The sequence below is a fragment of the Peromyscus californicus genome, unplaced genomic scaffold (assembly GCF_007827085.1).
Source record: "Peromyscus californicus insignis strain IS unplaced genomic scaffold, ASM782708v3 Scaffold_4__1_contigs__length_199733344, whole genome shotgun sequence".
Taxonomy (NCBI): Eukaryota; Metazoa; Chordata; class Mammalia; order Rodentia; family Cricetidae; genus Peromyscus; species Peromyscus californicus.
In genome coordinates this window covers 166,155,616-166,183,311 of record NW_026294562.1, presented here as the reverse complement: position 1 = coordinate 166,183,311, position 27,696 = coordinate 166,155,616, and the positions used below count along the sequence as shown (strand labels likewise).

General features: G+C 46.0%; 1 protein-coding gene across 2 annotated transcripts in view; it reads left to right on the top strand.

Moving 5' to 3' along the window:
* The first annotated feature begins 501 nt into the window (after nt 1-501).
* Nucleotides 502-27,696, top strand: part of Sae1 (SUMO1 activating enzyme subunit 1) — a 54,715-nt gene continuing 27,520 nt past the window's right edge. Inside the window, exons 1-6 of one of the 2 annotated variants that reach the window (XM_052761117.1) lie at nt 502-689; nt 10,420-10,531; nt 15,122-15,295; nt 17,399-17,541; nt 19,437-19,536; nt 27,584-27,689. In XM_052761117.1, coding sequence (XP_052617077.1) covers nt 580-689; nt 10,420-10,531; nt 15,122-15,295; nt 17,399-17,541; nt 19,437-19,536; nt 27,584-27,689 — 745 coding nt within the window. In that variant the 5' untranslated portion in view covers nt 502-579. The remainder of the gene's footprint in view (nt 690-10,419; nt 10,532-15,121; nt 15,296-17,398; nt 17,542-19,436; nt 19,537-27,583; nt 27,690-27,696) is intronic. The other variant, XM_052761116.1, reaches the window with a different exon arrangement.

Below are 27,696 nucleotides of genomic sequence, written 5' to 3'. Positions count from 1 at the left end.
TATCTATCTATCTATCTATCTATCTATCTATCTATCTATCTCTCTATCTCTCTATCTCTCTATCTCTCTATCTATCTGGTTTTCCGAGACAGGATTTCTGTGTAGCTTTGGAACCTGTCCTGGACCGAGCGCTCTAGCCCAGGCTGGCCTCGAACTCACAGAGATCCGCTTGCCTCTGCCTCCCGAGTGCTGGGATGAAAGGCGTGGTCACCACCGCCCAGCCCACTTCATTTATTTTTCCCTACCATCGATGCAGGGTTCCCCGCGAGAACTCGATAAACCCAAGTACAGCTTCATACATGACCACATGGACATCCCCGCGGAGCCAAAACTCCCGCCACTTTTTTTTTTTTTTTCCCTTCCCCTCGTTTCCCTCTCCGGGGTTGATTGGCGTCCCCGTCACGTGACCCGCGGCAGCGAGCGGGCCTTGGAGCCTCGGGAACCCACGTGGTCCCCCGGAATGCACGGGGGCGGCCACTGCGCAGACGCGGCCCTCTGCGCAGGCGCAGACGCGGCCCCGGCGCAGGGCTCGGCTGGCGGTTGGCAAGAGCGGGAGCGGGTGAGGTGAAAGCCGGCGCCATGGTGGAGAAGGAAGAGGCCGGCGGCGGCGGCGGCGGCGGCATCAGCGAGGAGGAGGCGGCGCAGTATGACCGGCAGATCCGCCTGTGGGGACTGGAGGCCCAGAAGCGGTGAGGGGCGCGGCTGGCCCGAGCCGGCCTCTGGGTCCTGGGGGAGCGGGTGGGGCCTGTGGGTAAAGCCGCGATGTGACGGATGCACCTGGGTTCCCTAGTGCCTCGGAAAGGACGAATGGAGGATGTTTCTGGAAGGTGTGGGAGGTGGTGGCGTCCCCCGGGTGAGAGTGCGCGTGTCCTGGGAAGGGGCGGGGGAAGAGGGAGGATTCGAACTCGAGGCTCCGCCAGTGTCGGCCACGGGTGGTGGTGGCGGAGTTTAGGGCGTGAGAGAGGCGGGCGGAGCTCATTAACTTCCACTCGGTGGGAACCTGTGTTGGGCGCCCCGGGGACCCGGCAAACCCCACAGGCTGCTCTGGGGAGGATTTGGGAGCGAGTCCCGACAAAGGGACGCCCGGAGAGGCTCAGAATGGCCGCATTTATTGAGCACATTGTCATGGGTCCCGTCTCCCCCCCCCCCCCAAGACAGTTGTCCTGGGGAACTCGGTCAGTAGACCAGGCTGCCCTGGAACTCAGAGATCCGCCTGCCTCTTCCTCCCGAGTGAGTGCTGGGGTTAGAGGAGTGCGCCACCGCAGACGGCTTCCTTCCCTCTTTCAAATTGTTGTTATTATTATTATTATTATTATTATTATTATTATTTTGTTTTGTTTGCTGGGCACGGTTTTGCACGTCTTTAATTCCGGCACTCTGGAAACTGAGGCTGGTGGTTCTCTGTGAGTTCGAGGCCAGCCTGGGCTCTGTAGTTCCAGGACAGCCAGAGATACACAGTGAGACCCTGTCTCAAAACAAATTAACTTGCAGAGATCCCCTTACTTACCTTCCCAAGTGCTAGGGCTTCCATGCATTCGCCACCACACCTTAGCGCCTTAAGCGTTTCTTTGGGAGAAGTTTTAGAATTTGATGTATTTGTTGATGTGTTCCATGGTGTGGATGTGGATGCCAAAGGACAGCTTGGTGCAGTCAGTTCTTTTTCACCTTGATGTGGATTCTGAGGTTTGAATTCAGGTCGCCAGGGTTCCCCCCAGGCCTTCAAGACAAGCACTTTATTTGGTGAGGCGTCGTGCTTGGGCTACCTAAACATTTTTCATTGAACAAAATAGGCTCTTTCCCCACTTGAAGCTTATGTTCTGATGGGGACTGAGGACAGTATTCATAAATAATAAGGTTTCGAAATAATAAGGCTCCAAAGTAGTGGCACACACCCCAAATCCCAGCACCTAGGAGGCTGAGGATGCAGGAGTGGGCTCAAGGCTAGCCTGCAGTACATAATGAGTTTGATGCCATTCTGAGCCACAGTGACACCTTGCCTCAAAAATCAAAAATGCTGCCAGGCATGGCGGGTGGTACAAGCCTTCAGTCATGTCAGAGGCAGGCCAGGGCTACATAAATACACTCCAGTCAAACCAGAAAACTGCATTGATGAGGTGGTTCACACTGGTAATCCCACTGCTCAGGAGGTTGAGGAGGGAGGTAGATGCCATGTAAACTAGATGTGTGGGTAAATGCCTATCATTTTAGCACTCGGTAGGTAGATGCAGGAAGATCAGAAGTTCAAGGCCAGTCTTGGCACGGTGGCGTACACCTTTCTTCCCAGTGAGTTCCAGGCCAGCCAGGGCTACATAGTGAGACCCTCCCTTTAAAAAAAAAAAGGAGTGGGTGGGTTGGGAGCTAGAGAGGTGTGATGATGGGTTAAGAGCACTGGCGGCTCTTACAGTAGCCCTGGATGTGGTCTCTCCCATCCACATGATGATTCACAGCCATGTGTAACTAGTTCCAGGGAATCTGACATCCTCTTCTGGTCTCTGTGGGAACTGCACACATGTGTTTCACGTACATACACTCAGATGTTAACACACAGACGTGTGAAATCTCTGAAGGAAAAAGGAAAGACTCTATGAGATTGAAGCAAATGAGATAGCATAAGAACAAGTACACACACAGGTCGGGCGATGGCAGCGGCTCACGCCTTTAATCCCAGCCCTTGGGAGGCAGAGCAGGCAGATCTCTGTGAATTCGAGGCCAGCCTGGTCTACAGAGCAAGTTCCAGGACAGCCAGGGCTACACAGAGAAACCCTGTCTCAAACAAACAAACAAAAAGAACAACTACACTCAGAAGACATCAGTAAATTCCCTGCATTATTAGACAAGTCTGAATAACCAACAACAAAAAAGAAGGGAAATATTAAGAGTATTGAACCATTGACATCGCCGAGAGGTTTTAAGAACAGTAACAGTTTCAGTGCTAGTGGTGGAATCACATGCTAGGCTTGTGTGTTTCATCTGGGGTACAAACACCCCAGCCTCCAGCCTATCCCAGCAAATTGTTTGAGACAGGGTTTCTTTCTAACCCAGGCTGGCATCGTACTTGGAAAAGTCCTCCTGCCCAGTGTTAGGAGTGCTGGCTCATAGGTTCAGTGGGCATATTTATAATCCTAGTGCTTCCAAAGGTGACTGTAGGAGGGCCAGGAGTTCAAGGTCAGCCTGGGACTATCTCATGATACGAAGCATGAGACTATCTCAAAAACAGAACAAGTAATTTCTATTTTATTAAGCTTTTTCCCCCTGAGGATTTTAGTAATGTAGCACAGTTATGAAGCGTAGAGCTTTATGTCTTGTCACTGAAGTTTGATCTGAATTTAGTCTGTGCCTTGTCTTCAGGCAAGTCACTTAAACATGGTGTTTCAGACTTCCTCATGGGGTGATGAAGCAACCTGTGTTAGTTGGGTGTATAACTTAGTTGATAGAGCGCTTGCTTAGCATATACAAAGCCCAGCTTCCCTCTCTAGCACTGCATAAAAAAGGACTCAGTAGCTCATGTCCATAATCTCAATCTCATCTCTCTTTCCTAAAAAAAGAAAAACACTCCACAAAGATTAGAAGGTCATTATGGGCTTCTAGGAAAGTAGCACTTTGTCTGATACCTGATGAATGGGTCATTTGTTTAAACTTGGAGGGGGACAAATAGGATCCTTTGATGCCAGGGTCCTTTGTTGGAAGTAGCCTTAGTTCCTGTGAAGGGAAGCTGATTTGGCTTTAGCAGGTCAGCAGGGGAAAGAGTGTAGAATGAACTGAAGTGCGAGGATCCGCAGGACTGAGTTTCCAGTAAGGAGCTCGCAGAGAGACCATTCAAGTCTTTGAACAGTGTGATAAGATGTAGCTCACATTGTAAGAGCTCTGTCTGGGCTGATCAGTGGTTGCAGAAGGGGCCTAGCACATGAAGCCCTGAGTTCTAGCCCCAGTAGGGCAAAGAAAACATGTCTTTGAAATGTGGGCAGTAGATTGTGAGGGACAAATGGAGGCAGGGAGGCCAAATGTATTTCAACAGGGTCTCCTGTAACCCAGCTTGGTCTTCCATTCAGTTTGATCACCGTGAACTTGAGATCCTCTTTGCCTCTACTTCTGTCTCTGTAGTGCTTGGATTACAAGGGTGAGCCACACCTCATTTATGCTGTGCTGGAGACGGAATCCTGTGTTTTGTGCACGCTAGGCAAGTACTCTGCCAACTGAGCTATAGCCACAGCTCCTTTGTTTTTGTACTTTTAAGAAACAGGGCCGAGTGGTGGGGGGGCACGCCTTTAGTCCCAGCACAGAAGGCAGAGGCAGGTGGATCTCTCTGAGTTCCAGGACAGACAGGGCTACACAGAGAAACTCTGTCTAGAAAAACCAAAGAAAAGAAAAAAAGAAACAGGATCTTGGGCTGTTGAGATGGTTCGGTTAAGAGTACTTAACTACTCTGTCAAGAGACTGAAATTCGGTTCTTGGTACCCGTATGGCAGCTCACAACTTCCTGCAACTCCACTTCCAGGGGATCTAGCTTTCTGTGACTCCTGCGCGCGCGCGCGCGCACACACACACACACACACACACACACACACACACACACACACAAAAAAAAAAAAAAAAACCAAGGAAAAAGAATGACATGCAAGCAAATACAGCAAAGTAATTAATAAATCTTATTTTTAGAGAAAGAAACAGGGTCTTGCTTTGTTCTTCCTGGGTTCAAGTAATTATCTTTCTGCCCCAGCTTCTTTTTTTTAAGATTTATTTATTTATTATGTGTACAGAAGGGGGTGCCAGATCTCATTATAGATGGTTGTGAGCCACCATGTGGGTGCTGGGAATTGAACTCAGGACCTCTGGAAGAGCAGTCGCTGCTCTTAACCTCTGAGCCATCTCTCCAGCCCCCTACCCCAGCTTCTTACACAGCTGGAACTACATGTGCTTGCTTACTCCTGGGTCCTGTTGAATTTTGTGGGTGAGAACTGATGATTGCATAGGTCAGGATATAGTTTGGGCAGGGGGAAGACGGTACACTTCTGTGTTATGTTGTGCATGTTTTTTCAACTCTCTTGTCCCTCGAACAAACTTCATTGGCTACAGTATTGCCACTGAAAGCTTGTGTGTAATTTCTATGCTCATGTACTTCTGTAGGATTGATTCCTAGATGGAGAATTGCTACTTCAGAGATTATGAATAATAGCTACTTCATTAAGTGCTGACTGTGTGCCAAGTAGTGTTTTAAGCCCTTTTCATGTAATTGAGCCATAAGTAAGCTATAGTCTCTGGGGCCCTGGCGTCTGTGTGTGGTTAAGATTAAAAATATGATACTCATTTTTGATTGCTGTTGAATAAAGTGAACAATTCCAGACCACTTGTTCTGAAGAGCTATGTTGTAATGGTTGTGGGGTGGGGAACAGGAGAAGCCTTTCAGTTACCCGAAACAGGTCAGAACCCTTTTCTTTCTGTAAATATGTACACATAACAACCTCTTTTTAGTGTTTTCAGGGTCTCACACTCTGTCTCATTTTAGGTGTGAGCCATCTCTCCCAGCTAGCTTCACTCTGTACTTTTGATCCTCCTGCCTCGGCCTCCTGAGCAGCTGGGATGACAAGCCTGCTCTATTAAACCTGTTAGAGACCTTTAATGTTTCTGCTGCAAGGAAAGTTCTGGAGAGGTCATTTTCCCTTGAGTGTGCCATGGTAGGAAAGGCCTCCAGGACTGGCTCGGCAGGTAAAGGCATTTGCTGCAAAACCTGACAACATGGTTTCAGTCTCAGGGACCCACCTAGTGGAAGAATAGAATGGACTCCTGAGTTTCATCTGATCTCCACATATGGGCATGGCATACATCCACACAAAATAATAAAAATTTAAAAAGAAAGGCCTGTGTGTTAACATTTTCTCATTGCTGTGATTTGTTTTGAGGGTACAGTCCATCATGGCAAGAAAGCCAGGCAGCAGGGATGTGTGACAGACAGCTGGTGGCATTGCAGCTAGTCAGGAAAGGTGAATAGTCAGTACTCTGTTCCCCGCCTCCTTTTTCTTTTTCTATTCTTTTCTTTCTTTCTTTTTTTTGAGACAGGGTTTCTCTGTTGTAGCTTTGGAGCCTGTCCTGGAACTCACAGAGATCCGGCTGCCTCTGCCTCTCTAGTGCTGGGACTAAAGGCGTGTGCCACCCCTGCCTGGCCCCCGCCTCCTTTTTAAACTTACTATTTTTTTTTTTTTTTTTTCGAGACAGGGTTTCTCTGTGTAGCTTTGCGCCTTTCCTGGAACTCACTTGGTAGCCCAGGCTGGCCTCGAACTCACAGAGATCCGCCTGGCTCTGCCTCCCGAGTGCTGGGATTAAAGGCATGCGCCACCACCGCCCGGCTTATTTTTGTTTGTTTTGAGACAGGGTCTAGGAAGTAGCTTGGTAGACCAGGCTAATCCTGAACTCACAGAGATCCTACTTGCTGCTGCCCCTGAGTGCTGGGAATTTTATTTATTATTGAATGTCTGTGGGAGGTTACATATCTTGGCATGTGTGTGTGGAGCTTAGAGGGCAACTTTGTGGACTTGGTTCTCTACCAACTTTGTGGCTTCTGAGAGAAAATAGCACTCATGTCCTCAGGCCTACATCCTCAGGCAGAAAGCACTTTTGCTTGTAGAACCAGAGCCCCTCTTTGTCTTTTTTATTGAATGGGGATCCACTCCACTGATGGTGTCACAGTCAGGGTAGGTCTGCCATCTTCTATTGAACTTTTTTTTTTTTGAGACAGGGTTTCTTTGTGTAGCCCTGGCTGTTGTAGAACTAGCTCTGTAGACCAGGCTGCCTCAACACACCTGTCTCTGCCTGAGTGCTCGGGATTAAAGGTGTGTGCCACCGTCATTGCCCATCCCATTGAACCTTCCTATAAATGTCACACACAGGGCCAGGCTGTGGTGGCGCATACTTTTAATCTCAGCACATGGGAGGCAGAGCCAATTGGATCTCTGTGAGTTTGAGGCCAGCCTGGTCTACAAAGTTAGATCCAGGACAGACTCTAAAACTACACAGAGAAACCCTGTCTCGAAAAACAAACAAACAAACATAGAACATACCCAGAGCTGTGTGTACATGGTGATTCTAAATCTAAGTTGTCAGTGACTATTAACCACCATGGGCGCTGAGGAATAGCACTGGGGTGAGGGAGCTTGAGTAGGCTAGGGAGGAAGAGGTCATGTGTTTAAGGGAGTGTGAAATGTGATTTTGAAGTCTGGAGATGGAATGGCTGAGGGCATGGTTTGGGGGGTAAGTAATCTGATAATAATAGGAGATAAAACTAGTAAAGTAGTGTGTAGGTAAGTTCTGAACAACTAAATGTGAGCTGTAGATTTTATCAGCTGGCAATGAACTCAGTTGCTTGTCTTCCTTGTGTGTATGAAGCCCTGGGTTTGATCCTAGTACCACATGTGCTGGGCAAGAAGGTGCACACCTATTAGTGTACCAGAGATAGAGAGGGGCAGGAGGGTCACAGTTCAAGGCTGTCCTCTGCTGCATAGTTTTAGGGCAACTTGGGGTGAATGAGACCAAGTCTCAGTTCTTTCTGAGAGTGGGTGCTGAAAATACAGATTCCAGTGTATGGCTAGCCAGGCTTTTGTAATGAAGGTGGTGAGGTTGAGGGGTTCAGTAAGTCTGTAGTAACACCTGTGGAGCATTTGTTACATGCCAGGTATTGCTCTAGAATCTAGAGGATGCTTTTGTTTGTGATCCTGACAAGCTTGAAACTCAGTTTGATGACCAAGATGGCTTTACATTTGCAGTTATGTGCCTGCATTTATCTGCCCCCTTTTTTTTTGGAGATAGAGTTTCTCTGTTTAGCTCTGACTGTCCTGGAACTCACTTTGTAGACCAGACTGGGCCTCGAACTCACAGAGATTTGCCTGCCTCTGTCTGCCTCTTGAGTGTAGTTGGTAAACAATAAGTGCTTGTTTGGAAACCATGGGGGAAGGAGAGAGCCAACCAACTTCTAAAAGTTTACTGTGGCCAGGCGGTGGTGGTGCACGCCTTTAATCCCAGCACTCGGGAGGCAGAGGCAGGTGGATCTCTGTGAGTTCGAGGCCAGCCTGGGCTACAGAGCGAGATCCAGGAAAGGCGCAAAGCTACACAGAGAAACCCTGTCTCGAAAAACCAAAAAAAAAAATGTACTGTGATCTCACTCGTACATGTACACACCACACAAACTTTATCTATCTATCTATCTATCTATCTATCTATCTATCTATCTATCTATGTGTGTGTGTTTTGGAGACAGGGTCTTACTATGTAGCTGTGGCTGTACTAGAACTTGCTATGTAGACCAGGCTGACCTTGAACTAACAGAGATCCACCTGCCTCTGCCTCCTCAGTGCTGGAATTAAAGGTGAGTACCACCAAGCCCGGCTAAATGATAACTTAGAGTTTCCTTTTGAGAGTATTCCTTTCTACTACATAGTCATAATGTTGGCTGTCTTATAAACTAGTGTGGTGTGCATCATCACGCCTTGCTGATTCTTTTTTTGTTAGAAAGACTCTCAAAACTCAGGCTGACCTCAGGTAAAGGATAACCTTGAGTTCCAAGTACCTGGGATTATAGGGTGCTCCCCCACCATGTCCAGCTTTGTTTTTGTTTGTAGCTTTAGAATTATATAGTGCCATAACCCAGGCTGGCCTCAAACTCCCAATCCTTCTGCCTTAGACTCTAGAGTGTTGGGATTGTAGGGATGCACCCCAGCACTCTGATGGCCACTGTAATTATTAAAGGCTCCTAAATGTAATTCTGTGTAAGCAAGCACTCATGATCATCAGGGTAATTTTGGAAAAGAGCCCCTGGTGTTCTCCAGATGCTGGCACTTGAACAGAGCTGGTCTGCTGTGTGCAGACCCAGGACAGCAACACTGGGGTTGCTAGAAGCCTTGAATCGCCACAACCCCAGTGTGGCTGTGATGGACTGCACTACCTGGTCCTTAGGGCCTTGTCCAACAGTGCAGAAGCAAGGTCTGAATTGCCCTCTCAGACTTGATAAATTCTGACTTTAGATAGTTGTGGATCAAGACTTTCAGGAGACTGTGAAACAATCCTGCCTCTCACAACTGGGTTACTTTTTTTTTTTGGTCTCATTTTCTTTCTCTTGACAGAGATCAAAACAGTTCCCCTACCCGATGTTTTGTTATGCTCAGGTTGGCCTCACTTACTGTGTAGCCGGACATGACTCCGAACCTACCCCCTTACCCTGTTTCCACCTCCCCGGTGCTGGAATCACAGGTGTGCACCGACACCTTCTCATTCTTAAACACACTTTCATGCTGTCATGTGTTTTGCTTGTGTGCTCCAGATTAAATAATGTTCCTCTTGCCGAGCTGGGGTTATATTTCATTGCTAAAGCACTTGCCTTCTATGCCAGAGCCCCTGAGTTCAGTCCTCAGTTCATAGTAAATATACTTGCCCTTTTCAGCACCTCTTTGAGAGGGTACGCGTACATAACATAACCAGTCTTCTGTTAACTGTGACATTATCTTCTCACCACATGCCTTAGAATTGAGTCCAGAACCCTTCTAGTGCCCACCAAGCCCTCATGTCATGCCCCTCATTCTCATCCCTGGCGTGTGTTCCTTGGGCATTGCTTTGCAGCCTCTGTTCTTGTTGTATCTGAAACATGTTGAGCCAGGCATCCTTTTCCTGAGCTTGTGTGTTTACACGTGTAGTTTTCTGTAGTTGGAATGGTTTCTTTTCAACTATCTGTATGTTGATTAGTTATGTATTTCCTTTTGATTAAAAAGCACCTCCTCCAAGTTTCCTTTTGTTGAGACAAGTTCTCTGTAATCGAGTCTGGACTTGAGCTTCTGGAGATCCTTCCTACCTCAGCTGCTTGGTCTGAAAGGTTTTCATCATTATCACTGTTCTGTTTAAAATTCAAATCTTCCTTTGTCCTTTTTAAAATTTTATTTCTTTGTGGTTCTTGGGATCCATGTAGGAGCTCATGTGAAAGGCCAAATTCTACCAGCCCCATAAGACTCTTCAAGTCTTATGCTTGAAGAGCTATCTTATGGACTGCTGTTTGCACACTGTAGAGAAGGTGCATGTTATGGTAGGTGCTCAATAAAGAAGTAATGTTCTAGGCCAATGGTGGTGGTGTTGCACGCCTTTAATCCCAGCACTAGGGAGGCAGAGCCAGGTGGATCTCTGAGTTCGAGGCCAGCCTGGGCTACAGAGCGAGTTCCAGGACAGGCTCCAAAGCTATGCAGAGAAACCCTGTCTCGAAAAACAAACAAACAAGCAAAAAAAAGGAGTAATATTCTGTGCAGGATTGTTTGGAACCCATTTTCCTAGATGTGAAGGTTCAGTGGTACTTCAGTGCATATAGTGAAAATAAAGTTTTTTTTTTGTTGTCCTGTGATTGAACACATCCCACTGTTTGGAGTCATTAATTAACATAGCCTGTGTCTACAGGCTTCGAGCTTCCCGGGTGCTGATTGTCGTCATGAAAGGACTTGGGGCTGAAATTGCTAAGAATCTTATCCTGGCAGGAGTGAAAGGACTGACCATGCTGGATCATGAGCAGGTATGTATCCCTCTGCTCGCCCCGTCTCCCCTCAAGATGCAGTGCTGTGCGTGCTGCAGTGCCAAGCTAGGTTCAGTGGCACTGTGCTGGGAGACTAAAGCCTTGAGGCCTATGTACGGCCCTCACTCCTGAGCTGCTGATTCAGAAGTTCTGGGGTGGTTCAGGAATGGGTACATGTCTCAGCCGGGCGGTGGTGGTGCACGTCTTTAATCCCAGCACTCAGGAGGCAGGGCCAGGAAAGGCACAAAGCTACACAGAGAACCCTGTCTCAAAAAACCAACCCCCCCCCCCAAAAAAAAAAGATGTCTCATGGCACACACCTAATAATCTCAACACTCAGGAGATTGAGGCAGGGTTGCAAGTTCAAGTTTGGTGTTTGCTACGTAAGTGCAACTCTCAAAAAAAAAAAGGACTTAATCTTGGTGTAGATGGTTCACTAACGTTATTTTGAGAAATACTGAATCAGAGAGAAGGTGTATAGACTGCTTACACAGAGGAGAACAGTGAGCATTCAGTATTAACTGAGCAGGGTGTGGAGATACTAGAGCAGCGCCTGGTTCTGGTGCAGTGTCTCCAGCCTGTCCTTCCTTCAGGGTGAAGGTGCTTCTTTACACATCTTCACGCCTCAGGGACATGGAGGTTTTCTAACAATTTTTGTTTCTTTGCTTGCTTCTTGGTCTTTTGAGGCAGGGACTCACTGTGTAGTTCAGGCTGCCTTGGAACTTGCAGTGTAGCCTCAGAGATACATGAGACTGTCTCAAAAATCTACAACTTTCTACTGCAATATAAGAGGAACATGGGCTTCACTTACTTAGTGTTACAGCCACAACTTCTTTTATTTGTTTGTTTGTTTTGAAGCACGTTCTCTCTATGTAGACCAGCCTGCCTCTGCCTCCTGAGTGCTGAGATTAAAGGCATGCTTCACCATGCCAGGCAGCTGCAACTCTTTTTAAGACTAGCTCTCAACTATGTAAGAGCTGGCTTGGCACTTTGTATGTAGACCAAGCTGACTTCAAACTCACAGTGGTCAGCCTGCCTTTGCCTCCATAGTGCTGAGATTAAAGGAATGCACCATTGGGCCTGGCATTTTTATTGTTACTGAGGTAGGATTTCAGTTAGCTAAAGCTGACCCCAAACTTCAGTTGAAGGTAACCTTGAATTTCTGATCTTGCCTCCACTTCTCCAGTGCTATTATTATAGGCAAGAGCTACCGTACTCTACTTATGAAGCATTGGCAGTCAAACCCAGGGTTTTATGCTTGCTAGGCAAATACTATGTCAACTGGGCTATATCCCCAACTAAAAATTGATTTTTAAGTTAAACCTAAGGGGAGAGTGGCATGGTGGTACATACCTGTAATCCCAGCACTTAAGAAGCAGCTGCAGGAGGATCGCTGCAGGTTTGAAGTCATCCTCAGCTACATATCCAAACTCTCAGATGACAAGCATTTAGAAATGAAAGAAACCCTAAGGAAGTACATTACTGTGAGCAGGCAGTCAGGACAGAGGACATATCTAAGACTACAGTGCCCTCTACAGGCAGGAGCACATCTAGAGGATTAGTACACCTGCCCAGACGCTTTGTAACTGGCAGCTCTTGGTATCGAAAGTATAAATGGGATTTCCCAAACCATCATCTGGCTGTGGGACTCCAGTGGGTCCATCCTATACCAGGAGGTGAGTGATGTGGTTCTGATGCCATGTCAGAAGAATACCAAGGGCTGTCCAGTGTTGGGAGGCACAGATGGATTTTCTTCCCCTACATGGAGGACCACAGTGCCTTCTCCTTGAAGTAGTGGTTCTCAACCCCAGCTACATTGTAGAGAACCTGAGCAGTGATAATATAAAAGCACTCCAGGCTTAGAGTTAGGCATGGTTTCTAATGGACTTCCTGTAGTCTAGTGCTGGTCAGCTTAACTAGCTCAACTCCCATCAGATAAATTTAACAGTCCATAAATACACCATGCTTTTCCTCCTGCAATTTCCCTAAGAACACCCCTGGGAGGCAGTGGTGCAAAATAGTTTAGAAGACTGTGGAATCATGTGGACTTGGCTATAGGGTCAGTGAATTGTTCTATGGAATTTTGCCTACTGAAGTGAATATCCCTGAGATAGACTTACACACAGCTGTATCTCAGAGGGCCTTATAGAGACTAGAATGGCAGAACATTATGTGGTAGGTGTTATCTGTTGAATGATAAGCATCTGTATCACATGTTTCTGTATATGTAGATAATAACAGTCAGTGGTTGAACCAAGATTTGAATTGAGGATTTGAATCTAACCTGAATGGTCCAGGACCCTTGCCCTTAATCATAGATTTCAGCCTTGCAGTAGGGAATGATCCCTGAAGAACAGGATGTGGTAACTTAAAAACATGACACTGGTAGAGGGTTGGTCTGAAAAATTGGTCCATTTTCTTGATATAAGGAAGGATGTGTGCTTTGGACAGTTAGTAGGTGATTGGGGTGGTGGTGATGGGAGATGACTTACTGGTTCTGGTGAGGTGGTGAAGTCATTTGCTAAGTTAGATGTTTTGTGAGTGAAATACTTGGAGTGATATGGAATTTGCTTACTAGTAGTCCTGGTCTTTGAGGCTCTGCTGACATCTACCTTTAATAATGAAGTCAATTTCTCTGCTTGCCTCCACTCCCCTACCTGGGGGGTTAGGGTGTTCCTCCAATTCAGGGAGGTCAGATTTAGGGTCCTGTGTGCGCTAGAGAAGCACTTTACTACTGAGCACTAGTAACCAGTTGTTCTGTTAGCAATTAGAAATCTGAACAAATTTAAGCCAGGTATTGTGGCACATGCCTTTAATCCTAGCACTCGGGAGGCAGAGGCAGGAGAGTCTCTGTGAGTTCGAGACCAGTCTGGTCTACCAAGTGAGTTCCAGGACAGCCAGGACTGTTAACACAGAGAAACCCTGTCTTGAAAAACAAAAACACACACACACACACACACAATCAACAAATTTAAGTAAAGGAGACATTAGACTTTAGAGTTTCTCTTGTAAACACAAGGGGGTGCTATTTAACCATCAATGACCAGTTTTTAAAAAGTGAACCATCCTGTGTTAAAGCCTCAGAAGGAAGAAGAGCAGGAGTCTGTCTTAGAAATTGTATTGCTGTGTGAACACTGTAACCAACAGCGACTTGGGAAGAAAACTGTTGTTTTCAGCTTGCAGCTCTCAGGTCACACCCCATGACTGAGGGAGTCAGCGCAGGGACTCGGAGGCAGGGACTGAAACAGGTCATAGGGAACGCTGCTTACTGGCTTGCTTAGCTAGCTTTTTATGCAATCTAGGACCACCTGCCCAGGTGTGCTACCACCCACAATAATCTGGGCCCTTCTACATCAATCATTAATCAAGAAAATGCCCCACAGACTTGCCCGTAAGCATTCTGATAAAGACATTTTCTCATTTTGAAGTTGCTCTTCCCAAATAATTCTAGCTTTTGTCAAGTTGACAAAAAAAAGCAAAAACTAAACTATCATCACTGTTCAACTATAACTTTTCTAATTTGTCCCCAATATGGTGTTCATATTGATACTACAATATAAAACATCCCAACTTGTAAAAGTCCCATGGTAGTTAAAAATTCAAACACTTTGAAAGTTTAGTTTCTTTAAACTTGCAAAATACCTTTCAAGATTTCTCTTAAATACCCAGACTTCAACTGTATGCTCCTGCAAAATTTAAAAAAAAAAAAAAAAAAAGTAAATGCTTCCCTGCTCTAAGAGGGAAAAAACCTGAGTACAGTTACAACAAAATCAAAGTCCAACAACAGTGTAAAGCTCAGCGCCAGACTTCTTTGACTCAGGATCTTCTGGGCTTCAAAGATCTTGAGGCGCTCCATTCCATAGCTACTACAGTCCTTGTTCCTGGTATCTCTATGGCAGCTGGGCTGCACCTTCACCACAAGCCCCTCCTCTGACCCTGCTGTACCTCAGCTGCTCTGCTCTCTGTGACTCCTTCATGTCTTCAAAAGCAGTACCTCTGGGGGACTCACACATTGTCGAGTTTGGCTGCTAGCACAGGTGTGGTCTTGACCACCTCCGAACCACAGCTTCTGTGTGCTGACCCTGAACAAATACTTCTAGAAGATTTTGTCTCAGTGATGCTGGCTGATTTTTGTTTTGTTTTGTTTGAGACAAGGTTTCTCTGTGTAGCCCTGGCTGTCCTGGAACTAAGCAGACCAGGCTGGCTTCGAACTCAGAAGTCTGTCTGCTTCTGCCTCTGGAGCACCAGTATTAAAGGCATGCACAGCTGTGTGTCCATCGTGTCCCCCCCCCCCCCCCCCCCCCCCCCCCCCCCCCCCAGTTTCTTTAGACAGGGTTTCTCTGGGTAGCAGTCCTGGCTGTCCTGGACTTTTATAGATCAGGTTTGCCTTGATCTCACAGAGATCCACCTGCCTCTGCCTCCTGAGTGCTAAAATTAAAGGTGTGCATTAGCATACCCAATTTAGACAGATTTCTGTAGGAACAGTAATAGTAGTTGGTTGTGGGCATTTTAACATCCTTATAGGCTCAGTGTCTTTGAGATTTACATTCTAGAAAGACTCAAGAATTAAGGAGAAAATTTTTTTCTTAGGTATCTCCAGAAGACCCTGGAGCTCAGTTCTTGATTCGGACTGGGTCTGTGGGCCGAAATAGGGCTGAGGCCTCTTTGGAACGTGCCCAGAATCTCAACCCCATGGTGGATGTAAAGGTGGACACTGAAGATATAGAGAAGAAGCCGGAGGCATTCTTCACTCAGTTTGATGCGGTGAGTCTCTTAGTGTAAGCCTGCTGGGACAGTCAGCAAGTTCAAGTCATAGTGGAAGCTCATTGTGGGTTCACACCTGTAACCCCAGTGCTTGGGATCAGAGGCAGGAAGGAGGGCTGCTCCAAGCTTGAGGCCAGCCAGGACTACATAGCAAAATTAACTGTAGGTGTGCTAGAATTTCCTCTCGTGTACATTTATCAACTTGTATTCTTTTTTTTTTTGTTTTTTTTGTTTTTTCGAGACAGGGTTTCTCTGTGTAGCTTTGCGCCTTTTCCTGGAACTCACTTGGTAGCCCAGGCTGGCCTCGAACTCACAGAGATCCGCCTGGCTCTGCCTCCCGAGTGCTGGGATTAAAGGCGTGCACCACCACCGCCCGGCTCAACTTGTATTCTTTAGGCTTGACACATTAAGTATGCTTCTGTGGGGCTGGAGAGATGGCTCAGTGGATAAGAGCACTGATTGCTCTTCCAGAGGTCCTGAGTTCAGTCCCCAGCAACCACATGGTGGCTCACAACCATCTATAATGATATCTGGTGCCCTCTTCTGGCCTGCAGACATACATAATAAATAAGTCTTTAAAAAAAAAAAGTATGCTTCTGTGTAGGTCCAGTCTGTTGGACCTGTTGTGGTTGTTTGTGAGAGGTGCCTGCTGTCTACTGGCTGCTTCTCTGTTTGGGCTTATGTTCCCCCAGACTAGATTTCAGCATTAGTATTTTATCTTCCTTCAGAATCTTTGCTCATGTGTTATACTGAAAACTTAAGTCGTTGATTAATTTTGTTGCCAGCTGCACTTACTTGTTAGAAATATCAAGCTGCAGCTTGTGTTTTGTGTTAAGAAAGAGCATACCTAGCCAAACTTGGTGGCACATGCCTATAATCCCAACATTTGGCAGATGGAATAGATCAAGACTGAGTTTGAGGCCAGCCTGGGCTACATAAGACTCTGTCTTTTGTGGGGCGGGTTCTGAGCAGGGTTTCTCTGTGCAGCCTTGATTGTCCTACAGCTTGCTCTGTAGACCAGGCTGGTCTTGAACACAGAGATCTACCTGCCTCTGCCTCCCAAGTGCTGGGATTAAAGGTGTGTGCCACCGTGCCTGACTGACTGTGTCTTAAAAAAGTAAAGATAACCAACAACCAACATCTATCTAATCTTGATGTGTCTGTGTCCTTTTTAACACATCATCACTTTGGCCATGCACTTGACAGTAACTACAATAATAAGCCAAATGAGGCATAGCCAACCTCATCTCCTCTCAGTGCCAAGCCTATGCAGAGGTGAAAGGAAAAGCTAAATTCTATGTCAGTGCAAAAGTGCATGAGACTTTTCCTGTTTGTTTTTGAGACAGGCTCTCTAACAAAGCCCTGGCTATCCTGGAACTCACTCTGTAGACCAGGCTGGCCTCACAGAGATCTTTCTGTCTCTGCCTCCAGTGTGCCTTGATTACAGTCTGCGTCACCACATCTGTTCACACACATAATTAATAAATTAAATAGCCAGTTGTGGTGGTGTGTACCTTTAGCCCTGGTGCTTGGGAAGTAGAGAGAGGCCTGGTCTACAAGAATGAGTTCCAGGCCAGTAAGGCTACATTGAGAGAACTTTGTTGTAAAAAATAATCTAAATGAAATACACTTCTTAAAAAAAGATTACATGTGTGTTGGGGAGGTTTTCCTCAAACATGACCTTTGCGTCTGTTAAAAAACTGGTTTTACTTGCTGCCAGAATTTGCTTGATTTTAACAGATTAGCTAATAGTTTAGATTACTAGATAATAGTTTAGATTACTTTGATATTGCTGTCTTCGTGAGAACTGTGAAGTGTAGCTTATGTGTTCTTGGATTAAGGGAACAGATTCTCGAGTGGTTTTACTTTCCAGCTAAATCCTCTTAGTTGTCAAAAGTGGCCATCATATCATTTACACTTTCTACACCCTGAAACCTGCAGCTTCTCTTTTGTCTTATAATCATAGCACCCAAAGAACCTGTTGTACCTGTTGAAACCGGTCTTAAGCTTGCCAGAGAGACAGTTAATTTAAGATTTATGTAGACAGCAGGGCAGTGATTCACAGTTTTCAGCTCTTACCAGTCAGTTCCTGTTTCTCTGCAGGTGTGCCTGACTTGCTGTTCCAGGGATGTCATTGTTAAAGTTGACCAGATCTGTCACAGAAACAGCATCAAGTTCTTCACAGGAGATGTCTTTGGGTACCATGGGTACACCTTTGCAAATCTTGGAGAGCATGAGTTTGTAGAGTAAGTGCTGGGAGGAGAGGGTGGGTAGTATTTCCACAGTTGGAGTAGTATTTATGGTAGGAAATGAATTGCCCTAATGAAGTAGCTTGCTTTGCTACAATACTTAGAACATTCTGAAATAAGCGATTAGCAAATTACTAAGAGTGCTTTGTGGGTTCACATTTTTGTTGTTTTTTTTCAAGACAGGGTTTCTCTGTCTGGCTGTCTTGGAACTCACTCTGTAGGTCAGGCTGGCTTCCAACTCAGAGATCCACCTAACCCTGCTTCCTGAGTGCTAGGATCAAAGGTGTGCGCTACCACGCCTATCTTCTGGGTTCAGAATTTTAGGATATGTGGACCCCACACTTAAATGATGATGTCATCTGAAGCCCAAAGCAGTCAGAGTTCTGGACAAAGGACATCATAGGAGAATCCCAGCCTCATGAAATTAAGGGCTGCAACCCACATATGCTGTCCTTGGAAGGCAAGCTTGGTTTAAAAACACTTGTTCCCTAGTTTGTGCTTGCATGTGGAGAGATAGTGGAGAGAGTACCTGCTGGTTAAATGGGGGGCTCTTTGGGCACATTCAGCCTGCCTTGGAAAAAATCCAAGATGGGGCCTACTGTGGTAGAGCAGACAGACCTTATCCCTCATTTTGAACATGAGGCTGCGGAGCTTAATAATTCTCGCATGACAAGACCTGCAGTGGTTTTTATTTACAGCCTTTAAGTGAATGATAGCAGACGATAGAGTATTATAAAACTCTATAAGCTGGGTATTTGGGCACCATTTACTATATTCTCTCTCTCTCTGTCTCTCTCTCTCAAACACACACACACACAAGCATCTGAAGCCTACCTTGCCAGTGAGCGATACAGAGAGGCCTAGGCCTGATTGGGCAGAGCTTCCTACTAAGCAGTGCTCTCATTGTTCAGCCTCTCCAGCAAGTCATTGGTATTTCTCTGACCCACAAGTTTCTTGCCTGTGAAATGAAACTTTGAGCTGGATGGTAGTAGCACAGACCTTCAATCCCGGCACTTGGGAGGCAGAGATAGGTGGATCTCTCTGAGTTCAAGGCTAGCCTGGTCTACAGAGTGAGTTCCAGGACTTACACGGAGAAACTCAGTCTCGAGGCGGCAGTGGGGGTGGTGGGGACACGGATGGGGATTTTAAAGGGTCAAACATTTTCTCGCCATTTCCTCCCCTAGTCACACAAAAGCTTTAGAAAGATCTGGTTCTAGGAGTGTTATACATTGAACGGTTATAACAGAAGCAGGCTTGATGATTCGAGCATGAGATTCCCATAGTAGAAGGAGGAATTAGGTCTGGCTCTTTATTCTGGTTGGTTGTTTGTTTTTGGGGGGTTGAGACAAACTTTCTCTGGGTAATAGCCCTGCTGTCTTGGAACTCATGTAGACCAGGCTGGCCTTGAACTCACAGAGATCCACCTGCCTCTGCCTCCCAAGTGCTGGGGTTAAAGGTGTGCACCACCATACTTGGCCAGGTTTGGTTCTTTAGGTCATGGTGCCTCGAGAATGTTTGCAAAACAGTCTCTTTGGTTTATGGGAGTTTGTTTATGCTAGGGAGTTTGCTTACACCCTCCTTTTCCCCTAATCACATCAGGGACAGCTATTCCCAGAGTGGTTAACTGACTTACCAGGTTTTTAGTGGCTGAGGTGAGATTTGAATCCATGCCTCCTTGACCCTAAAGCTGTTTTGCACTTTTTTTTCCTAGACAGGGTTTCTCTGTGTAGCCCTGGCTGTCCTGGAACTCACAATGTAGACCAGGCTGGCCTTGAACTCAGCTTTTTTGCCCTTGCACATACGTATCCTGAGCTGATAACATTTTTAAAATTCATTTTCCAGTCACGTGACTTAGGGTTCAAACTTGATTTCCTTCCCTTGTCACTCTCTAGAGAGAAAACCAAAGTTGCCAAAGTTGGTCAAGGAGTAGAAGATGGACCTGATACCAAGAGAGCAAAACTTGATTCATCTGAGACAACCATGGTCAAAAAGGTAAAGAGCTGAGGTCAGAACTCCTGGGGCATGGAGAGGACCTTCATAACTGCAAATGAGATAACCCTTGAGGGGAGGCCCAAGACTGGGCTCCGCCCATCTAATGGGGCATAGCTGCTGCTCCTCCCAAAGAAGATGGGTTTATATTCCAAATGAGATTTTCAAGAAAGTTAGAATCCCGTACAATCCTGGCAGCCTCTTCACATTGCTTCAGGTACTGTTCTGGTATAGCACCATGGTGGCCAGACATAGCAAGCTTGTGTAACTTATTTAGCATAGAAGACATCAGTTTTGACCTCTGGTGTCTGGAGCAGAAGTCATTACGTTTTCCCTCCTTTGACACCCACTCCCTCCCAATCATTTTCTTTTTTTAGATTGGTGTACAGGTCCTAACTTGGAAGGAGCCAGTTTAAACTTGAATTTTTTTCCCTCCCTTTTCATTCCCTGGTAACTGTATTTGTACATAATGTGCGCTAGTGTGTCTGGCCTACACCTGGTGTTCATGTTTGAAGTCTTGCTCAGTCTTTTTTTAGCCTTTATATGTATGGGTGTTGTGTGTGTGTGTGTGTGTGTGTGTGTGTGTGTGTGTGTGTGTGTGTGTGTACACGTGTACACGTGTACGTGCTTGCATGCAAGAGAGTAGTGAGAGAGAGTGTGTGTGCATGCCATGTGTGACAGCACCCTTGGAAGACTAGAAGTCAGATCCCCTTTGGACTGGAATTAAGGACAGTTGTGAGCCACTATGTGACCTGGGGAGGTGCTCAGTCGATAGTGTTTGCTGTATAAGCATGATGACCAAGTTCGTCCCCAGATACGGGGGGTGGGGGTGGGGAAGCTGAGCATAGCATCTCTTTAAACCCAGTGCCCGGATGTTGGAGACAAGAGGATTCCTGGAGCTTGCTGGCCAGTCAGTGTAGTGAGTTCTAGGTTCAGTGATAGATTCTGTCTCATAAAGATGAAGAGTGGGGCTGGAGCTCGCCCTTGTTGGGACCTGGGTTTAACCCTGTGATACATAAACCCAGCATGGCAGTTCATGCCTGTAATCCCAGGAGATAGAGACTAAGCTGGGGCGGTGGTGGCGCACGCCTTTAATTCCAGCACTCGGGAGGCAGAGGCAGGCAGATCTCTGTGAGTTCGAGGCCAGCCTGGTCTCCAAAGGGAGTTCCAGGAAAGGCGCAAAACTACAGAGAAACCCTGTCTTGAAAAACGGGGGGGGGGGGGGGGGGGGGGGGGGGGGGAGATAAAGACTAGGGGTCAGAAATTCAAAGCCATTTGCCCCAGTTCCATGTTAGCCTGGGCTACATGCGATTTTTTTCGAAACAAACAGAAAGGTCTTCTTTCATATGTGTGTAGTTATCACTGGTGCTGTGTGTGTTTCTTGTTGCTGTCCCCTGTCCTCCCCTCCCAGGATTGGGTGTAGAACCTAGGGGCTGAACACGTGCTGGGTTAGCAAGCTCTACAGCTGGGTCTCAGGGCCACTGTGTACTTTTTAATGAGGTTTACGTTAGGGCTTTAGGCAGTGTTTGGGTCTGATGCAGTGTTTAATCTCATTTTGGAGAAAGCAGTTAGGAAAGGGGTCAGAAGGCAATGGTGCCTCTAGCTGGTGTTAGAAAAGGGAATCTTGTACTGGAGAAAACAATTTAAAGTGCCTGGTGTTGGTTTTGTTAAACTGAGAAATGATGCGACCAAGCTCATATTTACCTTGTAGATTTAAATGTTGAAAGAAAACCAGCTGGTTGGAATGTCCAGTTTAAGTTGCATTGGGGGTTGAGGGTCCGTAGAATTCAGAATCCTCAGAAGTGGGACTAAGGCCTCTGGCAAGACAGCTGTGCATTTTCTTTCCCTTACTTTTGTGTTTGTGTTGGGATAGCTTTATCTGTGAGCCTGATGCAGAGGAATTATTAAGCTCTAATTTTAGTGTCTATTCACAGGACTGTAATTACCCAGAGTGAACATTAGAGTTTGGGCCAAACCTGGGGTCCTTTCTTTTTGAGGCCCAGTCAGTCTTTCTCTGCATGGCTGCCTGAGTTTGGTGGGGAGAGACATTGTTAACAAATGGAGGGGCACAAAAGGAGCTTTGTGGGCAGCTCTGTCAGTTTATAAATCACACCCTCTTACAAGTGTGACACTTGGCCCTGGTGTGAAGGGGTTTTATGGCTTAAGGGCCTTCTCTGATTGAGGTCTGCTTTTTGCATTCAAATGGAAAAAGCCCTTGCTTTGTTAGCCATTCACAGCTGGAAGTTTCCCTGGAGTCATTTCTGATAGTGCCCTCTAGGGTGGATATGGAAGCCTCTTTTGGGAGCCACTTTATCTCACTATGAGGAGAATGTGGGGAGCCCAGGCCAGTACTTGGCAGCCTTGGTGTGCCATTCCAGAGGGCTCTGCCGGCACTTTGCCTTTTGTGCAGTGTCTTCCTTACAAGGGGCAGAAATTGAAGATATCAAAATATTCCCCAGCTGACATTGTTAGTCAGCTGTTACAATGGGACTGTGCAGCTAGGATTCCAGTCCTGAGCCCTTGAGTGTGCACGGCATGCAGCACATTCCTCTGACAATCCCCTGGATTCCAGACCTTGTCTTTGTGTGTCTCACCAATAACACAGGGCCAGCGCAGGGTGTGGCAGTGTCTGGTCCTGTGCCTTTGCCACCTGACAGTAACAGCTCCTCCATTTGGGCAGAGAGGGCCTTGGGATTTTATTTCATTTAAAATTTTTGAGACAGGTTCTCATTGTGCAGCCCTGGCTGACCTGGAACTCAGAATGTTGACCATGCTCACCCAGATCTTCCTGCCTGTCTCTGAGTGCTGGGCCTAAAGGTGAATCCCACCAGGCCAGGCAGCCCTGGGATTTTGAAGTTCTTACCAGTTAAGTTCCTCCACCCAGATTTTAAGGTTTCCTAAATTGTACAGAATAACTAGTTGGGCTCTACCCAGAGATTGCAGGATGGGGTGGGGGAAGCAGCTACTTCCTGTTTCCTGTGAAAGGTGTCTGTCAGAGTCCCTCTCTCCTCCCACTTGTCCTAGGTTCAATCAAATGTTGTAAAACCACTTTGGGGTTCAAGGTACATGGTGTGCTCCTAAATTAGAAACTTCAAAAAACAAGGAGGAAAAACATAGCTTGTGGTTTTCACACATCTAGGAAGCTCAGGCCTTTCTAGCACACATGTGCCTGTGATAAATAGGGCAGTAGGAAAGGAAGGCCTGACTGCAGGCAGTTGGCATTCAGGAGTTTGTTAGCATCTTTTTTGATATTTTGGTTTTAAAAATACATTTGTTTACTCTGTGTCTATGCATGTCCGTGTCCTCTTAAGTGCTATAGACAGTTCCTTTACCATTGAGCTCCAGCCCTAATCCTCCCTTTAGACTTTGGTCTCTGAGCTGGTGAGGTGGCAGTTCAGTGAGTAAAGGGACTTGTCACCAAACCAGATGACCGAAGTTGGATCTCCAGGACACACATGGTAGAAGGAGAAAATCAACTCCTGCAAATTGGCCTCTGACTTCCTTGTGCACACACAATAAATAAACAAACGAACAAATAAATGAGCTTCTAAAAAATTAGATTTTAGTCCCTAAGGGCAGGGAAGTTTTTGTTTATTGCCATATTCCTAGGCCAGTGCTTAGCACAGTCATAGTCAAGAAATAGAGTTTGGTGTAGTGGCACTTGTGTAGCAGAAAATGACTACCCTGAAGGAGATCTTTGTCATTTTAAACCTAGTTTATGGAATGGACTATGTTCAGTACATTAGTTTTTTGGACTTTATCCTAGAACAGAATTCCAAAGAAGATAAGGAATTTGCTCAGAAACACTTAGAAGTGACTCACTGAATTGTCAAGACAGTAACCTCCAGGCCAGTGAGGGTTATGGCCCTCCCAGGTATCAAGATCTTCTTGGTTCAGAGCAGAGATTCTCAACCTGTCGGGGGTCAAATGACCCTTTCACAGGGTTTCCTAAGACCATCAGAAAACACAGATATTTACACTATGATTCATAGCAGTGGCCAAATTACAGTAGTGAAGTAGCAATGAAAATAGCTTGATGGCTGAGTGGTCATGGTGCACACCTTTAATCCCAGCACTTGGAGGCAGAGACAGGTGGATATCTGAGTTCAAGGCCAGCCTGGGATACAGAGCCAGTTCCTCCAGGACAGCCAGGACCACACAGAGAAACCGTGTCTTGAAAAACCAAAAAAAGAAAATAGTTTTATGGTTGGGTCACCACAACATGAACAACTATATTAAAGGGTTGCAGCATTAGGAAGGTTGAGAACTACTGGTTTAGAGGCATGCAGTACACTGGTATCTGCAGAGTTTGGTGCGATACTGGTACCAGATTATCTCGGGAGGACAGCTAGCTGAGATGGGGCATGGTGTCTTACCTTGTGGGGAAAAATGCCTCAGTTCTAGTGAAGTGAACACAGAAAGGCTTAGCCCTCATCATCTTAGTAATCATGGAAGGTGGGGGCTGTCCAATTGTTGATCCCTCCCCTCCATTTCTCTCTCCTTCCCCTCTCCCAGTGACTCAAAAAGGATATCCCAGCTGGATTTGAACTCTGTCCGTAGCCAGAGGCCTTGTCCTTTCAGCCTTTCTGCTTCAGAATTCTGAGCATATAGGGTGCACCATTGTAACTGTTGCCACTGTATCTGATACATGTGTAAATATGTATGTTACTGTGTATTTATTTCATGTACAGATAGATGCCACATCCTTGCAGATTATCAGTCATAATAGAACAACCACTGTCTTCATTGGACACCCACATTCTCAGTGTTAGCATACTGCTCTGTCTCCCTTTTCTGTATTCTTGGCTTTATTCTACTACTAAACAGGGGACTATGAGGCTGCTAGGGAGTGTGAGTGGATTAAAAAGTCACCTGAAGGGGGCGGTTCCCATTCATCCTTACTTGCCTTTGAGTTTAATCGTATGTTTGTAGATACAAAGAACTCAGCTTTGGGTCTGGAGAGATGGCTCAGTGTTTCAGAGTACATGTAGCTCTTACAGAGGGCCCAAGTTCCAGAGGGTCCATCAGGCATGCATGTGGTGCACAACATTCATACATCTGAAGTAAATAAGTAAATGGTTTGTTTTTAAAGTTACTGTTTAAAAAAAAGAAGAAAGCAGCTTTGTGTACAGGAGTTTAAGCGTGAACTAAAACTGTTAGCTAGCACCATCTATACTACCAAGTTAAAGTAGCAAACATCTCTGTGGCTGAGCCTTTCTCTCTCAGTGTAAGTAACGACTGTCAGCAGTTGGTCTCCTTCCCTTGCTTTTCTTCTCATGTCTGCATGTGTAAGCTCTGTCTAGATGTGCTCTCCACGTCTCTTCACTGTTTCCGAACTAGTTCATGTTGCACGTGTGCTGTCACCTGCTTTGTAAGAGCGACATTATTGGTGAGGCCATCTGTTTGTGTGTCTTTGTGGAGCTTTGCTGTCCTTTATGGTAGTTGCTAGGCACATACGGCTATATAACATGAAATACAGCATAAAACCAGACACCTTTAGTGCTGAGTAAACACCTGTAGCTGCTGGCATGGGAGTTGCACAGCATGTATACATGACCTACCGTATCATAACAAGTCCTCTTGGACAGCACTGCAGGGCTTCTGTTGTGTGAATACATTACTGTTTATGTACTGTTGATGGCATTCAGGTATGCAAACTTTTCCTGTTAGAAATTGCTGTGGTAAGCATTCTATTTGTGCATGTGAGACTGTATATAATCTACTTGGGCAATTGTGTTAATTTCTGTAGGGTAAAATTAGGATAAGGGCATCTTAAACATTCTCATATTCTGTTAATTACTCTTGAATATTTTTACCAATTTACATTCCATGGCCAGTAGCATGTAACAGTAACACTTGATAGATAACCTCGGGCTTTGTTTCAGCTATGCTGTTGAGTGAAAATTGTCCAGCTTGTAGTTGTCATTTGTTAGAATACTTTCTTCTTTTCAGACAGGGTCTCACTATATAGCTCAGGATGACCTTGAGGTTGGCATTCTTCCTTCTACCTCCCATGTACTGGGATTATACATAGGCCCCACCATGGTGGGGGTTTTTTGTTTGTTTGTTTGTTTGTTTGTTTTTGTTTTTGTTTTATTTTTTTCCAACAGACAGTGGTGGCAACGCCTTTAATCCCAGCACTTGGGAGTCAGAGGCAGGGGGATATCCCAATTTCAGGACATCCTGGTCCTCGGTGAGTTCCAGGACAGCCAGGGCTACCCTGTCTTGAAAAGCCAAAATAAAATGTTTCCCCTTTGTTTTATATGTGTTTGGGTGTTATGCCTGCATGAATATATATGTACCGCATCCATGCAGTTTTTATGGAGGCCAGAAGAGGGGTCAGATTCCCTGGGACTGGAGTTGTGATCTGCCCTATGGATGGTGAGAATCAAACCCCAGTCTGATGCAAGAGCAGTCAGTGCTCTTTGCTGCTGAGCCAACTCTATCTCATTTCTCACCAACTTCTAATGAGTCTTAAATTTGGATGAGTGGGTACTCCACATTTCTACTGTCCATGCTTATTCGCATATGAGTTATACATATGTGCAGCTACAAGTTGCACATAGAAGCTACCTAAGGTTAAAATCAGGTTGTCTTGTAGCTGTGTTCAATTCATGTGCTTGAACCCGGAGCTCACCAATTCAGCTAGTGCATCTAGCCAGCTTGCCTCTGAGTGCTGGGATTACAAGCCTACAACATGCCTAACCAGTAACCAGCTACATTTATTTCTCTATATATTGCCAATGAGTTCATACCAGTACCTCTCAGCACAATGTTCATTCTAGTTTCTTACTGTTCCGTGTGTTACTCTCTTCTGATAGGCAAGCTTGGGCTTCCCAGATTCCAATATTTGCTTGTGTCAGCCACTGGATGGAACCAGTGTCCTGTTACTATTTCTATGGGGATGGCCTTCTTATAATATCTGCTTAGACCTTTCACCCAGGACAGCCATCTCCTGCATTCTTGCTTGGAAATTCCTTTCCCAGAAAATGTCTTGGTGTGAGGGTGGAAAGGTTCAACTTTTGGACTGTATTACTCAGGGAAAAGTAAGTGATGTTTGGGTTTTTAAAAAATGTTTATTTTAGCTGGGTAGTAGTGGCCGTTAATCTCAGCACTAGGGAGGCAGAGGCAGGTGGATCTCTGAGTTTGAGGACAGCCTTGTCTATAGAGTGAGTTCCAGGACAGCCAGAGTTACACAGAGAAACCCTGTCTTGGGGCGGGGTGAGGTGGGGTGGAGGGCAGGGATCCAGTTTATTTTATTTTTAATTACATGTGTGTTTAGATGTCTGTGCAGGTGCAGGCCAGAGACTTCAGATCTCTTGGAATGGGAATTATAGGAATTGAAGTTAGTTCCCCTGCAAGAACAGTATGTGCAGTTAACTGCTATGCTATCTCTCTAGCCCACATAGGCTCTTTCTTGTTTTTTCTAGTCAGGGTTTCTCTGTGTAACAGCCCTGGCTATCCTAAAACTCACTTTGTACACTAGGTTGGCCTTAAACTCAAGAGATCCTGAGTGCTGGGAATAAAGGTGATTGCCTCCACCGCCTGGCTAAATTTTAGTTTTCTTGATCATAATTATAAAGAATCCTCTCCCCCCGTCCCCCCCCAATTTTTGAGATTTGAGTTTTGCTGTGTAGTAGCTCAAGCTGGCTGGCCTCAAACTTGCCATCCTCCTGCCTTAGTCCCCTGCCTAGGTCCTGGAATTAAGTCCTGTGTACCACCTCATCCAGGTTGTGTCTGGTTCTTTGGGAGGCTGAAACAGGAGGATCTCTGCAAGTTTGAGGCCAGCCTGGTCTACATGGTTTCAGCCTGAGCTACATAGTGAGACCAAAGGTCTTAGGAAATTGACTTTGTCATCTTCCCACATAGGGAGCACATGTCCATACTTCTGTCACTATAGTAGGAAGCAGGAAGTATTTCCTGAGTTTTAGTGGGGACTGGCTTCACAGAATAAGACTTTGAATATTGAAATTTGTCCCAGCTGGAAAAGAGCTTCAGCTCTGATTCAAACCAGTATGCTTGTTCCTGAGCACTCTGCCTTTTCCCACAGAAAGTGCTTTTCTGCCCTGTAAAAGAGGCGCTGGAAGTGGATTGGAGTGGAGAGAAAGCCAAAGCCGCCTTGAAGCGCACAGCCCCGGACTACTTTCTGCTGCAAGGTGAGGC